General features: G+C 46.2%; 1 protein-coding gene across 17 annotated transcripts in view; it reads left to right on the forward strand.

The window, feature by feature from the left end:
• Positions 1–18,374, forward strand: part of LOC103317445 (dystrophin, isoforms A/C/F/G/H) — a 218,745-nt gene that overhangs the window by 193,235 nt on the left and 7,136 nt on the right. The window contains exon 49 of one of the 17 annotated variants that reach the window (XM_031926617.2): positions 10,099–10,279. The exons of the other annotated variants lie outside the window; for them this stretch is intronic. Within the exon in view, the coding sequence (XP_031782477.1) occupies positions 10,099–10,140 (42 nt within the window). The 3' untranslated portion in view covers positions 10,141–10,279. Of the gene's footprint in view, positions 1–10,098; positions 10,280–18,374 lie in introns of those variants that run through there. 17 annotated transcript variants of the gene reach the window in all.

An 18,374-nucleotide genomic window follows, 5' to 3' on the forward strand; every position in this document is an offset into this window, starting at 1 on the left:
TGACGCATCGCGGTTGGTTTCTGTCCTCTTTTGGCGAGACGCGAACCACGTGTATATAGTGTCTCTCCCGTAAAAAAGTGGAGCCGAACAAGTTCCTTAATTCATTATATGTTACATATCGCGACCTTCGGAGAAACGACGTGGCCTCGGCGAATTAGTTCAAAATTTGATAAAAACTCGGTCATCCAATAACGTAGAGTGTGCATAATTAAAATCCTCTACAGGAAGAACATTTCGAAAAGCGGGCATAAACATTCGAGCGCAGCGCAGTCTCCGTAATTAAAACACAAACTGCATAAAATATACGTCCCCTCGGCTCTCGCGAGCGCAAAATTGTATAAACAATCTCATTACAAGCCGCAACTCTCTTTACAACTTAATTACACCGCCAAGTGCGCATACCCCCCCCCCCCAACAATTACCCCGAGCGTGTTATAAAGTCTCTCTCCCGTCGAAAAAAGCCTCCGAATAATCCGGTACCACATATGCGTGTAGGTATATTGTAACAAAAAGAAGGCTGCACACAGCAGACGAGCAAAAGGAGCTGCGTCGTTAGGCTCGGGCAATGAAGCGCCAGAGCAGTGGCTTCGAAATTTTCGGAGAATGCCGCACTACTCGTCCGTTTTGATAACTCCGGGCATAAATTAAGCCGCGAGAGAGGGAACTCGCTCGTGTAAAATTGAATTTTCATTGTCCACCGGACTTACGCCATTAGTTATGTGCGAGGTTGGCCCTCTGATTAATAGTTGAACTTTTTCGACGAGCAATGAAAACTTTCATACGGTGTATATCGACAAGTGATGAAATAAAATAAAAGTCGCGATGCGTAACATCCGATTTAGTCCTGGCGCTGTCCATAAGTGGCCTTGGGCCACCAAGGTCCAAGGATCCATCAAGGGTTTTTTGATGTATTTTCCTCCCTGAATCCAAATCCGCAAGGTGCTCTGCGCTAAAGTGGTGCAATAATTAATTATAAACATTTATAAACAAATAAAAAAATGTTCAACTTTTGCACAAAAAAAAAATTATTTTAATTCTTTGTGCAAATTTAAGACGAAAGTGTAATTCATAATGAAGAATAATTCATTTTACTTTTTACTATTTTTGCTTTTTTTTAAAGACAATACTGTATATTTGAACAATATTTTATGTATAAGAACTATAAATTCAGTTGAAGGAAGCTACGTGCCAAAGAATTGGCATCGTTTTTTTTTTATTTGTTTACAAATATGTTTATTACTAATTATTGCATCACTTTAGCGCAAAACACCATGTGGATTCGGATTCAGGGGGTCAAAATACATTAAAAAAAACCCATGGAGGATCCTTGGACCTCGGTGGCTCACGGCTACTTATGGACAGCGCCAGGACTAATTCCAAAATCGTCGCGCTGTGGGTCAAAAGGGAAACGGCTTTCAAACTAGGGTCAACGAATCGACTGATCGTCTCTGGCGTGTATTTTAGCGAAACGTGTATCAATATGCTAAACTTGTTAAATTACAGTCCATCTGTCGAGCTTTAATTTACCATGTACACTCTCCCTCACTCCATGCACACACACGCTGTGGTCGGTAAAAGCATGCATGTGATTCTGAATTTTGAATACCGCGGTTATACGACCAGCACATTACGTTTCACACTAAAAGCCCACTGCGGTATACGGACGCGGAAAAAAAACGAAGCGTATGCGCGTTGCGCAATTTTACGAGCATTAATTCGAGGCGATTGCCGTGGGTTGACCATAATATCGACGTGTATCGCGTTACAGGATTTTTTTCGGGGGTTGATATGTTCTCTTGTCTATCTCGATTAATCTTGAGGTTTCGTTTGCGGTTTATCGCGACAACAACAACGGGACTGTTGGCTGTTTACATCGTTAGATACGTGGGTGAAATAATTTGCGGACGATGCGTGTATGATTAATCGACGCGAGTTCGATTCGGGGCTGCGTGTGTGTTATGTAGCTGCAATTAAGGATATTTAATTAGTTACGCGGCTGGGAATTCGCGCAAACCAATACGTCGTGCGCGGGGTGGTGCATATTTTGAATAATTCATTCCATATAATACACGGGCAAAAACATCGCTGGAAATTTCGAGTCTCTCCCGTGGCTAATTGGGTAACAGGTTTCAATTTTGCTGTAACGACGGTACACGAATATTTGCCTTCGTCACTTTCGCGTATAAATCCTTTTGGTTTGCAGAAAAAAACAAAAAAAAAAAAACGACGAGTATATCGAATCCGATCGGTGTCTTTGTGCACGACTCGCTCTATTTACCCGGTGAGTTCTATTGTGCGGTGATATTCCCATGAGAATTCTAAACGCGCGAAAAAAGAATCGACGACTCGCGAAGTCTGCATATAAACATCTGTTTGAAAGTCCAAACGAGAGCCGCGTTTGTTTGCACGGCGGGACGTTTAATTTTTTGTCCTCCTCCTCCTCTCTCTATATAATTACGTTTCAAACGCGAAATTAATACCAACCGCGCGCACGTGTGTCCATACAAGCTCCGGACTATATTCTTCGCGAACAAATAGAACGTTGATACGCTGTGCGGATTATACAGCAAAGTTTGAGTGTATGTGTGGCTTAAATTATGACGAGTACGTGGGCAAAGTTATACAAGCAATCAGATATAACTTCGGACTATAAAGTGGCCCCCTTAAATACAGCGGCATGTCCGCTGCGCGTTTGTATACCTATACGCGTCGTAACTCGAATTTGGAACTCGCTAATAATTGTACTATAAATCCAGCCGATAGTCCGTTAAATTATCGTAGTTCTGCACAGCCGTGCGCGGCCTCTATGTATACTAAAACGTGCTTTAAAATCGTTAAACATCCATACACATGGCGCCAAAAATATGCGTACATCATTAGAAGCAACGCAGACGGCAAAGTCGCGTCGATCATCGCACAGCGACGATCCGAAGGTCCCGGCAAAATTCGAGCGCGGCAATTTTCGCACGGACGTCCTCGAGACAACGCGCGGTATCTCGAAGGAGAGCGAGAATATTCTTATATACGTATACACAGGCTGAGAACAAAGCGCCGCCTTGTGCAGCCTCTGTAACACGCGCGCGTGTGGCTATTTTCAAGAGCCGATGTACTTCGAGCTCTCTCCGATCGCGGTTCTCGATGTAGGGCACGAGACTATATTATACGCGTTTCTGGAAATCAGCGAATAAACACTATATGAAAATTCGATATAAGATCGAATCGGTCACGTACGTTGCGTCACAAACGGTTCGAAATAGCTCGATAAATACGTCCGTACCCCTTCTCTTTTTTCCTGCGTCTAATTCACCGGTTCTCCGCTCCTCCCCCGCAAGGGCGGATTGAATAATGCGCTATACGTATACACGCACTCGCACGACCACAGCCTCTCGCGCGCAATATATCTCCGGCTCACGGGGGGAGAGAGAGAGAGAGAGAGAGAGAGAGAGAGAGAGAGAGAGAGAGAGAGAGAGAGAGAGAGAGAGAGAGAGACAGACGACGACGACGACGATGGAGTACACGCGAGGTATCCGGCGTGTCGTGTCGGGGAGAGCGCAGCCTACATAATGCAGCGCCACTGGAAGCTGTGCACCTCCTCCTACTACTGCCATACCCCCCCCTCTCTCTCTCGCTCTGTGTACCGCTTGTATTATGAATGAAGGAGTTGAGTGTGTGTGCGTGTACCACTGACCCGGGGCTCGGCTGTGCGTCGTTGGAATCTGCAGGTTAGAGAAAGATTTCTGGGAAGAAATTAGAACGAGGAGGAGGAGGATGACTGTTTCTTTGTGGTTGGGCAATCGTAAATTTTAATGCATTTCATTCGATGACGAGTACGAATTACAACCCAAACCGACGAGAAAGTCGCGCTGCCCACTCTATTTACAAATACGACGCCTCACGAGTGTCCCAAAACACACAAACGAATCGCAGATCCCGCCTGCAAAGCGTATCAAGCTCTTGCTTGCGCAAAAAATCGCGTGAATGCGCCTCCTTATGTATACAGCAAAACCAACAAAAAACTTTAGCACATACGCTCTGGAAGTTGCGCGCGCGCGCGAGTGTCTTCTTCTTCTTCTCGCGACGAACGATGCATTATTCAAACGGGTATACTGCAGAGCGAGAGAGACTCTCTTTATACACATATACACAAGCCCCCCTGCATATAAGACTTAATCGACATACGACGCGTGTTCTTCCGTTTAACTCGATGCCGTACGTCCGAAGCCCAAGTGTCTCATTGAAACGTCTGCCTTTTATTTTCGCGAAAGAAAAAGGTTATACCGTAGCGCTAATAAAAATTCTTCGACATCGCGGATGGCGCGAAAAGTACGATATAACGTATAAGCAAAAAATTGCTGCAGCTCTCGTTTTTCTTCTTTTTTATACTGCACTTTTCGATACAGGCGCTGCTCGAGCGTTATTATGGATGGCCGGAATTCTCGGCGCGCGAATTACTTCATCCGAGAGGAAGGGAGAGAGAGAACTCGGCCGAAAATTTTTCGCGCGCTTCGTCGCTTGCGCTCGACCGTTTTTTGCGCGTCGACATTTTTTTCTTCTTTGTTTAACAATGCGAGGAAGGACGATTTCGTTATACAACGTTATAAGTATTTTGCTTTATCGAACGCGGATCGAGCAACGCTAAGAAAATCGTTCTCCGCAGCCCATTGTTCTGCCGCAGCTCTGAAATCATACCCACGTCCTTCTGGCACATGTTCTCGCCTCGTTACTGCGAATTAGATGCATCCGTATGCACACACACGAGCTTATCCAAACACAGGCGTCGTCGTCGTCTCTTCCCCTCGCGCAAACGCGGGCTACATCTCAATATTTACGCATCTCATTCGTGCATTCCGTCAGTCCTCACCTCGCGCGGCCATTACCTTTCCGATCGCACCTCGATTCTTCCTCTCGAATTGCTTCTACTCCCCCTCTCATTGTTTTTCCTTCGTCTCCGCGCATTTTTCCCCGTCTCTCTCCGCATAGCGTCTCGTTTTTCCCGAGAGCTATTTCGGTACGTCTCCCGTAAAGCTCTTCGCTTGTCTTTTATGCATACGATGCTGTCTCTCTCTCTCTCTGCAGCGCTCAGCTCAAGGGTATATAAACGGAGACGGCTGGACTGTGTATACTGTATACTCCAGGATGAGCCGAAAAGAGGAGCCCGATAAATACATAAGCTATATCCAAGTGTCTGTGTGTTTGGAGGTTTTGTGAGAGAGTAATGCCATATATCCGAATTGCGCAGTGAAACTCGCTGGAAATTTTAATAATACGATATAGTCGAAATTAAACTTTTTCGCGTTATTAAATGTTGTATGATATTATATATTTAAAGGGAGCGACTTTTTGAGCTGGATTTTTCGCGGCTGTATATTCTCATGCAAATCGCATTCCGGAATACATTTGTACCGCTGCTGCTGCTGCTTTCAAATCGGAAGTTAAGGTTTTGAAATTCAAAATAGGATAAATCGCACGAAAAACGACGTCGCGTGAACGTTACACTCTAAATTTTCATACGCGGAGTGAAATTTTTTTTTCTTCTGAGAGTGAAAGTTCACTTTTTTTGTAGAGGGTATACTAAGGGGTTATTTGACTCTCGCAAAAAAAAAACTTACAGAAGTATAGAATTCTATAGGAATTCTATTTCAGCTGCAATATACAGAATTTCATGATCCCATCTTCGCATTATTATATAGCTGTACTGAGAAAAGCTTTTCACGTAACTTCTGTACCTTTTCGACGAATTTTATTTTAAACCTGCGCAATCAAACGCAAACCTCGATTTTTAAGAATGCAAAACAACCGCGTACATTTTTTTTTTGCTCTGTGCAAACATTCAACTTGGTTCGCGTCTACGCAGATTATCCGCTTGTCACGCGGCGACAATAAAATTTTATGCGCTTTTCTTTCTCGCTCACGTTGTTTATACTTTAATGCCCCGACGTGACAACGGCAAATATTTCAGCGCTCGGATTAAGACGTGCATATTATTCCATCGCACAAAAGGCTCTCGTCCAAAGTTCAACCCAGCCCCTTCATTCCTCGTCTCTCTTTCTCTCTCTCTTTCTCTCTCTCTCTCTCTCTCTCTCTCTCTCTCTCTCTCTCTCTCTCTCTCTCTCTCTCTCTCGCGTATTATACAATCAGACGCGATTCATCCGGCTCGACACTATTCTGTCTCTCTTTGCATCTCGAGCTTAAAAATAAATTATGAAATTGCGCTTGTCATAGCGCGAAACATCGAATCGACGACTACAAAAACAGAGTCTATCCAAGCCACGAGTCCTGTGTTATACACCGAAGCGTCAGTAGGGAGGATATCGCGACGCATATTCAGCAGCCGAAATTCCGCGCGTTTCCTGCCTCCATTGCGGCTCTCGAAGATCAATACGCGACTATCGCGCGCGCGACATGCGACAACCGCCTCTCTCTCTCTCTCTCTCTCTCTCTCTCTCTCTCTCTCTCTCTCTCTCTCACTCTCTCTCTATATGCATGTGTGCATACACCTACACACACCTGCATTCGCTCGTTGGAGTAGGGATTATCTCGCACCTGCAGTTGTGGGACAAACACACACACACACACACACACACGTGTGAGGTGTCGTCGCTGGTATTTGGGAAATTACGTGGTTTTTGAAAATATAACGAATCGAGATGGTTAACCCGCTAAGTGCCTGGATACATGATCTTATCTACGTCCGAGCTCTCAGGGTCTTAGATACGAGGAGCCGATATCGAGAGCCTGCTTATTTAGCACCTCTGCTACGCGTATCCGTGTGTCTGTGTACGAGCTTTATCGGAATCCACGACCCGCAGGTGTGTCATATTCCCTCCGTGTATAAGCTTATCGAATGCTACCCCGCGGAGCATCAATTTCGATCATACGCGCCGCACGCACACATACACACACACACACACGCACACACACAGCTCTCGAAAGTTACCTATGCTATATATGCACATGCTCTGATCTCTGAGCAATCGATGATGCATAACGCGTGTGCAAGTCGAGCTTTTCTTTCGCCTCGGGACGAAACTTTGCAGACATATCCCTATATTGCAAAGTCTACTGTGCTACGCTCGTCTGCGCATGTGTAGTCGAGATAAAGTCTATCTCGCCGGCAACATAATTTGAATCACAGAAGCGGCTTTTGTAAACATACGGCGTATACGCGTCTGAGCTGCTCGGATTAATCACGTTAAGAGATCTCCTCCAGTTCCGCGAATGACTAACTAAGCGCGAGATGATTACAACAAGTGAGTCATTTGTAAGCTTGTTATACACGACGTTTTGTGTCATAGTGTAAGTCTCGAAGAGGGACTACTGAAATAAAATTCTCAATTTTACGCCTCTTGAACGCGAAAAATCTCGTGGACTCTAGTTATAGAAATTCGAGTTGCACGGCGTGACAAACGAATTCGTGCTCCGTTTCGAGCTAATTAGAACGATAATTAATCCTCTCGAGAACGACGAAAAATGAATAACAATCGTATTCATATATAGCTCTCGTTCGATATACCCCGGGTATAATACATACACATCGTGGGAAAGGGACGTGCACGGGGCTTTGACCCGGCGTAAGTACGTTTTTCGAAGAAGAAAAATCACTCGAGATTTCAATGTCAAACGCGAGAGACGAGGCTCGCTCGGGGCTATACGAGGCTCTCGGAATGAGAAAGAGAAATAGAAGAGAGGAGATAAAGGGGGGCTCGTGTGTATATACATATACATTATATACAAGCCAGAGTAGTGAACGTATTTTATATTATGTAAAAATTTCAAAGACGAGCCGTGTAACGTACAGCCAAATGAAATTTGTCTTAAAAATTAAAGTCAACCCTGTAGCATAGTCGGGGATGGGGGACTATGTATATATACACACCGCGCGCGAGAGAGAAGAAAGTGTTAAATATTCATTCGCCGCGTTATTAATCACCCTAATGCAACAAGAGAGAGAGAGAGAGAGAGAGAGAGAGAGAGAGAGAGAGAGAGAGAGAGAGAGACAAAGATAAACAGCGGGAAGACGAAGAAACGAGCAGCGGATTTGGGTTTATTATGCTACGGTCATTATTAGCTATGCGCTTTCTCTCTCTCTCTCTCTCTCTTTCTCTCTCTCTCTCTCTCTCTCTCTCTCTCTCTCTCTCTCCTTCGTTATGTAGAGCAAACGTGGATGGAATAACGGTGTACCTACGAGTTTGTTGAAAAATCGCGTCTCGAATTAAACAGCTGATTGTTGTGTACCTTGTGTGGGTATTATTAAAATTTTGTTTGTCCGACTCCTCGTCGGCTTCAGAGGTCGTTCACTTCTAACTCCCTCTTGTATATACATACACACTTCGACGCTTAATTAGCGTAGAGTCTTTAATGGAAAGTCCGTTATCTCATAGAAAATACAATTACCATAGCTTCGCGCAAAAGTTTTTTGATTAAAAATACGATTGCGCGCGTTAGACAGTTGAGAGAGAAAAGAGTGAGAGAGCTAGAGGAGGGTCGGGGTATTATTTAATTTCACAAAAATTTTCAATCAACCGCACGTGTTCGCGCGCGACCTTAATCCATTACTTTTGATGGAACACCTCTCGCGTCTGCGCTGATCAATTTTAACAGTGCTATAATAATTAAAGCTTTTATCCCGCATGTATGCGCGAAGGCAATTTTTCAGTTGATATATCCTGGGACTGCGTTCGATCAATTAAATTAGGTATATATCGAGCCGATGCTCAATTATTTCTAATCCATTATCTAATCAAGCTTCCCTCGGTTGAAGAACGGAATAGCGAGTTTTTAGCTTTTTAAAAATACGCAAAATTTTGCTCCGAGTCTCTCTCTCTCTCTCTCTCTCTCTCTCTCTCTCTCTCTCGGAAGCTGTGCGCGCATGTCGAACAAGAAAGTTATTCCCAGCTTCCATCCGGCGTTACGCGTAAACGTTAAATAAACGTTTGAGCAAGCGACGCTGTAATTAGCCGTTAAACAAAGCAAGATTACACAAAGTCCGCGAACTTGCCGATTTTAATTAAAATTTTAATTAAAACACTCGCGGATAAAGAATCCCAGACAAAATCCGACACAGAGCGCTATAAACCCCCCACAGATCAATAAAAAAAAAGATAGAAACCTCAAACAGACCGACCACTTAGAAAAAACCGTCCAATAATTCACCCTCGATAAAACTCCTAAACCCAATACACACAGAGACAAAACGGAGCGAGAGACAAGGATAAAGCGTCTCTCGAGAGGCAAAGTAGGAGGAGGAGCCGTTGTTCGGTTAGGAATGTGTCTCTCCGCATACGACGCGCACACACGAGTTGACGCGCCGGTTCAGACACACACACACACACATATGGGCCGTTGCCGCCACCGCCGCGACGGCAGCGAGAAAGAGAGAGAGAGAGAGAGAGAGAGGCGACGAGCTGCAGTGCCTCTCTCGTTATAGGCGTCCGCTGTTTCACTCTCCTCAGTTCACTCTCGCTTGTCAACGTGCGTGCGTGCCAGCAGCAGCTGTAAAACGCGTGCTGCTGCTGCCGGCTCGATTTTACCCTTAGTGAGATACGATACATCGATTTTCTTTTTTCACGCGAGAGGCGACTTTTCTTCAGTGCGAGGAACTCGACGCGAGCTCGGTTTTTCAACGGAAAGTTCAACGCTGTGTGTGCCTTGATTTCGTGCGAGTTTTCTAAAAACACATTTTTACGCTTCTATTTATACCCCGACTCTCGCTCGTCTCCTCCGTTTATTATTACATTCTCGACTCTTCGTACACGCGCAAATCTGAACTCTCATCACCTGTGCTCGCTCTGACACGGCATCGAACTCTCGCAATCGCAAAGATAACAATGCGCCTGGCTATCTCGACAGATCCTCCCGCACAGGCACACACTCACTCTCGTGCCTCCTCAGAAAGCAGCCGCTATGATCCGACACTGTGACCACGTGTGAGAGAGACAAAGAGACGCTCTTCTCTTATCGAGAGAGAGAGAGAGATAGAGATGAGGACACGTATTTACGAGCCGACCGGATAAGCTCGGAGCGAAATGCAATCGGCGAATCCGCGTGTGAAAAGTCACATAATTTTCGCGCGAGATATATATTCTGTAAAAATTGAAGTGCGCGCGTGAATATCGAGGAATATCAAGATGGAACTGGTGAACGGCGGCGGTATCGAGATGCTCTCGAGGCGAAGCATCGTCATCAAGGATTACGAGCTCGAGGACGATGAGGACGGGAGCGGGAAAGACGAAGACGCCGATCGGACTTCCCTCAAGATCGACCTGTCGATGGCCGAGCAGTTCTACTACGAGGTCATCTCGTCCTTTCAGAAAGAGGAGGTAGTTGATGCTTCTCGTTGGCTTGGCTGTACTGTTTTACAGTAATACAGCGCGGAAAGTCGCTAATATTTATAAACCTCTCGGCGAAATCGAGCGAAACCGTAAAATCGCGCGGTGTACGGACTGCCCGCAGAAATAAAATCAATGAATTAGACTGCGCCCGGCGCGGCTATATTTAAACCGCACGACGCGCCGGACGCGAATATTCGCGTCGCGACATTTCGCGAAGTTTGGCATAACGCAGCGAGCCGAGTTGCGGCGTTAATTTTCCAATTTCGCGCTCTATCTTCAACCCCGAGGAGAAAAACGTCGGCTTTCACCCGCGCGGTGCGTTAACCTCGTAGTATACGCTGTACGTATGATACGAGAACGGGAACGCCAGGCTCGAAGGCAAACCAGTTTCAAGAGCGAGAGAGAGAGAGAGAGCGAGAAAGGGACTGTAAATACATTACACGCACCGAAAATCCAGTTAGCTCTACTGTACGTATACTATACTCGCCCATTGATGCGTTGGATGCCGGCAGCCGATGTAAATAGTGCAGTCATTTTTCAGGGGACGAAGGGCTCGTCTCTGTAATTTATGCCGCTCGAATTCGGAGCGTATCGTCTGACTTTCTAAACATCTCTGCAGCCTTGTCTCCGCGTTGTAGGTATATCCGATCGGTGTCGCGAGAAACAGGCTCTCGGCTCTCGACTACTCCCACATCCAGTCCTTATCGTACACTCATGAGCAGTAGTCGTTCGATTCCGTATCTATGGCTGCTGTACTTTTATAGGCGACAATTTGTATCTCGGCGATATTAAACCGCGATTTCTCTCAATTAGCGGAGAGCGAATGTATATCGCGCGCTGGTTAAACATGCCGCAAATGAATTTACCGCGTCTTTTCTCTGCGTAGAGGGGGAACAGGTATTACCTGTTCCCTCGGACGATATTAATTTTTTCCAGATACTTACACGTGTATCCGCACCACTTTTCGTCGAAGCATAATGCAAAATCTAGAGAGAAAAAGTACGCTGTTATAGATCGAGACGGACAAAGAGGCGAAGCGTCACTTCCTAATTTCGTTATACTCGTGAAAGCACGTGTTTGTATGTGTTTTTTCGGTCGTCGGTGACTCAGAGCTTTATGAGTTTTAATCCTCGTATACTTTGGGATAATTCCTCTTCTGCTTCTGGCGCGTCCCTCGCGATGGCGAGTGATGATTTTTAAATACGCCTCGCGGTGTCGCGTCATCGCCTTAATTTTTCAAGTTTCAGGTCAAAAATAAAAACACACGTCAACAGCACTCGTTGTCCGATACGATGAAAAGAACGAAATCCATCCCATCCGTGGAAGCTCGTGAAAAGGGAGCACACACCCTCTCCTATCCATTCAGAAAATACGAAAGGTCCAACAAGGTTCTTTCTCGTCAGCTCGTGAGAAGCTCGCTAACGGTCCGAGAGAGCCACGGAGAAAGAGCTAAATCGAAGGATTAAGCGATGAAAAGGCGGTGCAGTAGCTTCCGTGCGACACGATCGGAAATCCGTGTTTAACCTTCCCCTACAGCTTCTAGACAGACGCCCGCGCGCTCGGCCAAGCGCTCATGTATGGCTTTGAAAGTCTCTCGAGTTTATAAATCTTCCTCCATAGCGATATTGCACTTCTGCGTAAGGTTTCAGAGTCGCGTGAGTAGAATAGGCGTCTGTACGTATAACGAGATTAACAAAGCGTTGTTGTCACTTTACGCGCTAAAAGAAAAATAGACCCTTTCTCCGGGGGTGTTTCTTGCAGCGACGAATCGATGCAAGACTTGTTCGCACGCGATACTCGCAGCCATTAGCCCTCGATCTTTCAAGAACCCGGAAATCGGCCTCCTTAGAAAACGAGAGATGCTGCGCGCTCTCGAAGCTTTTTACACTGGTTGCGCGCTGCACTTGGCACTTTTACGAAGCGAGAGAGAGAGAGAGAGAGAGAGAGAGAGAGAGAGAGAGAGAGAGAGAGAGAGAGAGAGAGAACGACTCTCTGCACCACCTCTCGCGTGCGGGGCAATTTCAAAGCTGTATGTGTGTGTGTGTGGGTGTGTGTTCGCAGCCCATTAAAGGCTTCGGCAGAGCGAGAGCGAGGTGGAAGGTGCGCAGGATGGGGTATCTTTATTTTGGATTTTTCAAGTATATAGCTTTCGTGAGAAATTTTTGCGTTTTTAAAAAAATGGCTGTGCGGTAATTATACATTTCGCTATAATATTTGCAACGATTTTCAAGGAAAACGTCGGATGAGCGCAGCAGGTGTATCGCGTAGCTGTAACAAAATAAGGCATTGAAAATATATAGAGAGAGTCGTTCGCAGAAGTCGCGCCTCTCGACGACGTTCGCGAACAGCATTTACTGAATTTGCAATCCGTGCAAAATCCAATGCGCTTAATATCATGCACACACTCGCGCGTTTGCGAAATCTAATTACGATGGCGAATTTTTTCCAAACGATCCCTCCTACGAAAATATCGCTCTCGTAGCCGTTTACATTGCCTTTCTAAAATTCCTCCGGCGCACACCGGCTTTGTTAATATTTCAAAGGGGAAATTAATGCGCGCGACAGCTTTTATTTTACATTACATTTGCGTAATGTAAAATGAAAACGCGTTACTAGAGCGTAAAAAAGTGAGAGAATCCAATATAGAACCCGCGACACTCTTTGCATAAAGCTTCATCAGAGCGACTGCGCGACAGCCGTTCGAATTTAGACAATAGACCATCACGAACAAAGGGAAATCCATGCGCAGTCCCCGGCACGCGCACACGCAAGAATAACCTCGCTCTCCGATATCCGATCCTTTTCTCCAACGCGCTGTACTCTGCAGCAGTAGTCGTCGCGCCTCCTGACTCGGCCGATTTTTTCCGCGAGCGTAATCTCGTTAGAATGCGTGTGCGCGAATGAAAAAAAGAAGGAAAGGGGGCTGAATGCATTTTGCGCTGCGGGGAGTGCGCGCAAGGGTTTTCTGAGAGTCGATTCAACGGTAGGGTTCAGCTTAGCTGTAATTTTGTACGTGATAAAGCAGTCGAGGATATCGCGTTCGCGCGAGCGGACTAATCGCGATAGTTCGCAACTTTCGCCCGTCCAAGCTCCTGCGAGCTTCTCGCCGAGCTCTCCTAAACAATCCTAACTCGATTATCAATTTGAAATCCACTCATCGTCATCATCATCGTGAGCCGCCGCTAATAGTATGCACACGAGCACTACAAGCGACACATACACACTACAGAAATCGTTAGCGTCAAGTGGTGTACAAACCATAGAATTCGCACCTAACCGCCCGTACGTACACAGTGTATAACTATCGCCGAGAGAGAGAGAGAGAGAGAGAGAGAGAGAGAGAGAGAGAGAGAGAGAGAGAGAGAGAGAGAGAGAATAGAGTAGGTGCAAGTTAGTCGCAAGTGTACGGGACTCATTAGTAGCCCCTCGGTATATAGCTTGCAGGGGAGACAATAAGAGGCTTGCAGATGTAATTCCCACCTGCTAATTGGTCCTCGCGAGCGCGCGTTCAATTGTTCCCAGATTAGAGAGAGTTTGCCTCGCGACCTACGATACGGTTAATACCAGTAACGTATGAAACAAAAAAAATTATCGTAATCCATATATTACAGCATGAGAGGTATAAAAAAAATCGGCCCTCGAAGTCCGGCATCTCAGAGACGTGAAGGTCCGCGGCTCTCCTTTACGACGCCGGAGATAAGACGCGCGGCGGCGTGAAAACATAAAAAGGAAAGAGAGAGACCCTCGTACACACACACACACACACACAGTCAAGTGCGGCCTCGGCTATCTCCTTCGCCGATAATACCACTGGAACTTCATTATATCCGAGGACGAGCTGGGGGTGAAAAAAAAACAGAACATTTTTTTTCCTCCTCCGATGGCCTGCCCTATCGTTTCGATCGTATCCCGAGATAGGCTTTGTTTTTGATTACGGCCTGCTCGATGACGCTTATAATAACGACGTGTTTCTCCCCTCTCTCTCTTGGTCTCTCTACTCCTTTTGTGGCGATTTCAACGCTGTTTCATAAACGCACACATCTCGATAAGGCGCTAATTTTCCCCGTATATGTACGTACAGTGATTGTTGCAGCCGGCGTGCATTGATTAAATTTTCACGTGTGCGCTGCCTGTGTGTACATACGTCGCTTTGATAGTTATTACACTGTACACACACACACAGGTCCTCTCTCTCTGTCTGTGCGAAGTTGTGCGATTGTTCAGGGTTAAACAATGCGTAATTTATGGTGTCGTACGTTGACGCTCGATAACGACCAACTCCGACATAATATCGCGGCGCGTGTATACACCCTAACGAGCTCAATTGCTAAATAACCGAATAAATCACGCCTACGCGTTTCTCAGCCGTACATCTCTCTCGCTCTAATAGTCCCTTGAAAAGGCGTAGAAAAGAGCGTCTCGCGAGCTTCCAGCAAAACCCTCGTATAAGTAATCGGAAGAGCAACACGCGTCGCGTGGCTTTGATTGCCGCAATACAGACTCTCCGGAGCGCTTCCTCGAATTAAATAGAGCGCGCGTGTAGACGCGTGTATAGCTGCAGTGTGTGTAACGCGAGTTAAAAGGCCGCGAAATCCGAGAAACCGCGGCGTGTGTATTGCAAGCGCGCAGGTTTTACTTCTCGTCGTCGTCGTCGTATGCACGAGGCTGAGTCATCGAGCGCGTCGTGGCACCTTTTTTTCGGGCGTTGAATATTGTCATGGAAATTCAATCGTTGAAGAGAATCGAAATTCTTCGGTTTGTCTTCTTATTCCATCGCGCGGTGTCCCATCGGAATTCATATTCCAGCGTATACGTCACACCCTCGCGGCGGGCCCACACTAAATCTCGGAGAGAGAGACCGCAGGGGTCGAGAAAATAATTTCCCTGAGTCGTCGCCGGCGCGCTGTTATCAAAGCCCAAGCAGCAGAGCGGCGCGGAGCGTCGTGACCGGAAGCTTAAATCGTCGCGGTCGCACGTCGTTCGGACAGAAAAATGGATGAGTTATCGGAGACGGAAAATAGCCGGGGTTCGTGCAGACGCTTAAATGTCGCGCCTTAGAGACGCGCATTTAAAAGCTGTGCGATTATATTCGACTGTATAAAGGATCGCTTTCTGATGCGCCGGAGAGGGAACGCTTGGAAAAAAAATTGTATGCAAACTATATAACGGTCAGTTTGTATATGAACGTTTACGTACAATGTGTACATTTTTATTCCGAGCATGATTCCGCGGGTCGTGCTGCCATTAGAGCCTGTAGCGAAAAATTATCATAAATTTACAAGCAGCGCCGGGTATATATTCCCGAGAACAGGAGGAAAAATAAACTACGACCTCTACACCGTTGTTTCAACCGCTCTGCTTCATGCTCGGAATAAGAGTCTCTCGCATATTCTGTTTCTTTTTTTTTTCGAAAATGAGGCGCGAAAAATAACAACACTGTATTAAACGATATCCCACTCGATAAACCCCGTATAAGCACTGCAAACGCGAACGTCTGCGAATTAAAAGGGGAACAAAATAATCCCTCCCGGCATCTCTTATGCTAGAGAGAGGGGGAAAAAATCGCTGCGTTCGCGGCTTTGTATGTATACCGAGCGCGCGGAGAAATGATTATCGCGCGCGCGCGCGCGAGGCTGAAAGTGCACGCAGCTGCGGAGCCGCGAAAAAAGGCGAGAGTTGTGCAACTATGCGCTCGACCCGTATGTATGTGTATGGGTGATTTACAGCGAGACGATGTGCGCGATATTTTTTGATGTCGGCGGTAGTTTAGCTTAGTTTTATATATAATAGGGCAAGAGCTGGCGAGTGAAAAATGCGAAGGGAAATCGTGGTGAAAATTAAAATCAGACGTATCGGCACACCTCACCGTCTGAAATCACATAAATCTGTATATCTGTATACACTCCCAGAAAATAAAAGAAAAAAGTCCCTTACCCCTTCGCTACACACATACGTACAAAAGGCGTTAATTAAAAAAAGCTCCGGCGCTTTTTCGTACTTTTATCGCCGTATGTATAGCTGCTGCGGGCTTTGACTGTGTCATATATATACACGTATACGCGATGCTCGATTAAAGCCCGCGTCTGCCGTTCTCTTTGCCGAGTTGGTATAGAGTAGTAGTACCTGTATAAGCGCAGTGCAGCTGTACCAGAGCGAGGATTTTCAATGTTCGCGTAGCACCGAGTGGGCGAGAGATTGCCGCGAGTATACGTATATTCGCCGAGTAGAGGGAGAGATGGATAGACGCGCGCAGGTATAGGCGTTATCAATCACGGCTGGGTGTGTATGGCGAGTTTTATTATGTTTTTAAAAAAATCCTGTTATATGATATAATATTAGTATACGATTACGAAATAGCTTACCCCTCGCGGCGGTGAAGATCCTGATGCGCATCAGTAGCTTCTTGCAAATTCCATCCTACACACGATGTTAGAGCTCTCCGTCAGCTGCTGCTTTATGTTTTCCGGGTTTCGCAGAAAACTGTCTATACACCATAGCGGCAGACGGTAAGCGATAGCATCGCGTGCTTGAGGAAATTACACGCGACTCTTGACGCTAATCCAATTGCTAGCGGACGATGCTGTCTACGTAGCTTCGAACGAAAAAAAAAATGTCTAATCCACGTCGAAATTTAAATCCAGCTCCATTTCGTTTAAATTCGACCATTCACGAACTCGACCGCCGCGGAAAAGTCCGCGATAACGGGAAATTGAATGCCGCGCTCGCTGACAATATAAACTTCCGACCGCCGCGATTTTCCCTCCCGATATATATATTTCCAGCAACGCTACACATACACATCATACGAACACCGCCTTTTTTTCGATGCTTATTTGCTCGAACGCGCGCGAATCCTTTTTTTCGCGCTCACGGCTGAGCGTAATCCAAATGTTTGAATAGCCCGCGCTGATAGGATTTTTCGCACGTACGCTGCGGCTGCTTTTTTTTGTTACGCTCGTGCCGCAAGTTTCGCTTTTAATTTTTACACGCGAGATTATGCGACGGGGGATTCGTGCGGTTTATGTGTGCAGCGCACTGTGGGGGTCATAGCGGGGAATTAGTATATACGGGAGTTGAAAAATATTCCATGTGTGCAATGCGAGTAAATTTAGTTCGAGATTGACGAAGCGACGGCGTTCAATTACGGCGATGAAATCGCGAATCTAGTCGCTGCGCTGTGTTGTCTGAAATCGTGTAATTACTCATTCGGTCTATTCTAAAATAGCTGCGCAAAGTAGCACGTCTGCCTGAAACTCCAACCCCGTCTTCGAGAGACAAGGCGCGTATAATCCACTTCTGCGGTAAATGCGCTAAAATCGCGACTGATCAATCAAGCGTCCCGTAAGCTCCAAAAACACTACACCTAACACATATGGCAGAGACTGTTTTCCAGCTGTTCAACCTCGAGGCGCGAGAAAATAATCTCTCCCTCGCACTTGGGCCCGCAGTGTTTTTCTTGGCTCGAGACGCGCGCTTGGCACGAATCGCGCCGGACCTTAACCTTACGCACGCGCACGTGCCTGTGGGAATGTCGTCCAACCAGTCGCTTTTTGCCTCCGTATACACACCTCTCTGATTGATTCGGTCTAATGAGGTGACGCCGGCGATTTATGGTCCGGTGACTTTTTTTCTCACTCCTATATACTCAAGCTCTCGTCGCTGCAGTGAATTATGGTTCGATGACATCGCGTATATAACGATGCGAACGGGAGAGCCGCGTGAAATATTCAACGAACCGCAAATAGCCCGAATCAATACACTCAGCCCCGCTTGTCGTTTTTCGAGGTATCAATTATTCGGAAACGGGATGTGTGGGGGATATGCAAACTGCACCGTATATAGGCGTCTTAATCCATTTATATGTATGTGAACGCGGACTTATACTCTCGGCTGAATAAAAGAAGGCGTAAAATTAGTCCTTCGCACTCGCGGCGCGAAATTCTTCGGCTATGTATATCCGCTCGTGGAAATATCTGAATATTTATGAGCGCGCGCATCAAGCGTACGTGGGTGTACGCGAGCTTTTATTTTTTATTTTTATAC

Source organism: Nasonia vitripennis, chromosome 3 (genome assembly GCF_009193385.2).
Source record: "Nasonia vitripennis strain AsymCx chromosome 3, Nvit_psr_1.1, whole genome shotgun sequence".
Taxonomy (NCBI): domain Eukaryota; kingdom Metazoa; phylum Arthropoda; class Insecta; order Hymenoptera; family Pteromalidae; genus Nasonia; species Nasonia vitripennis.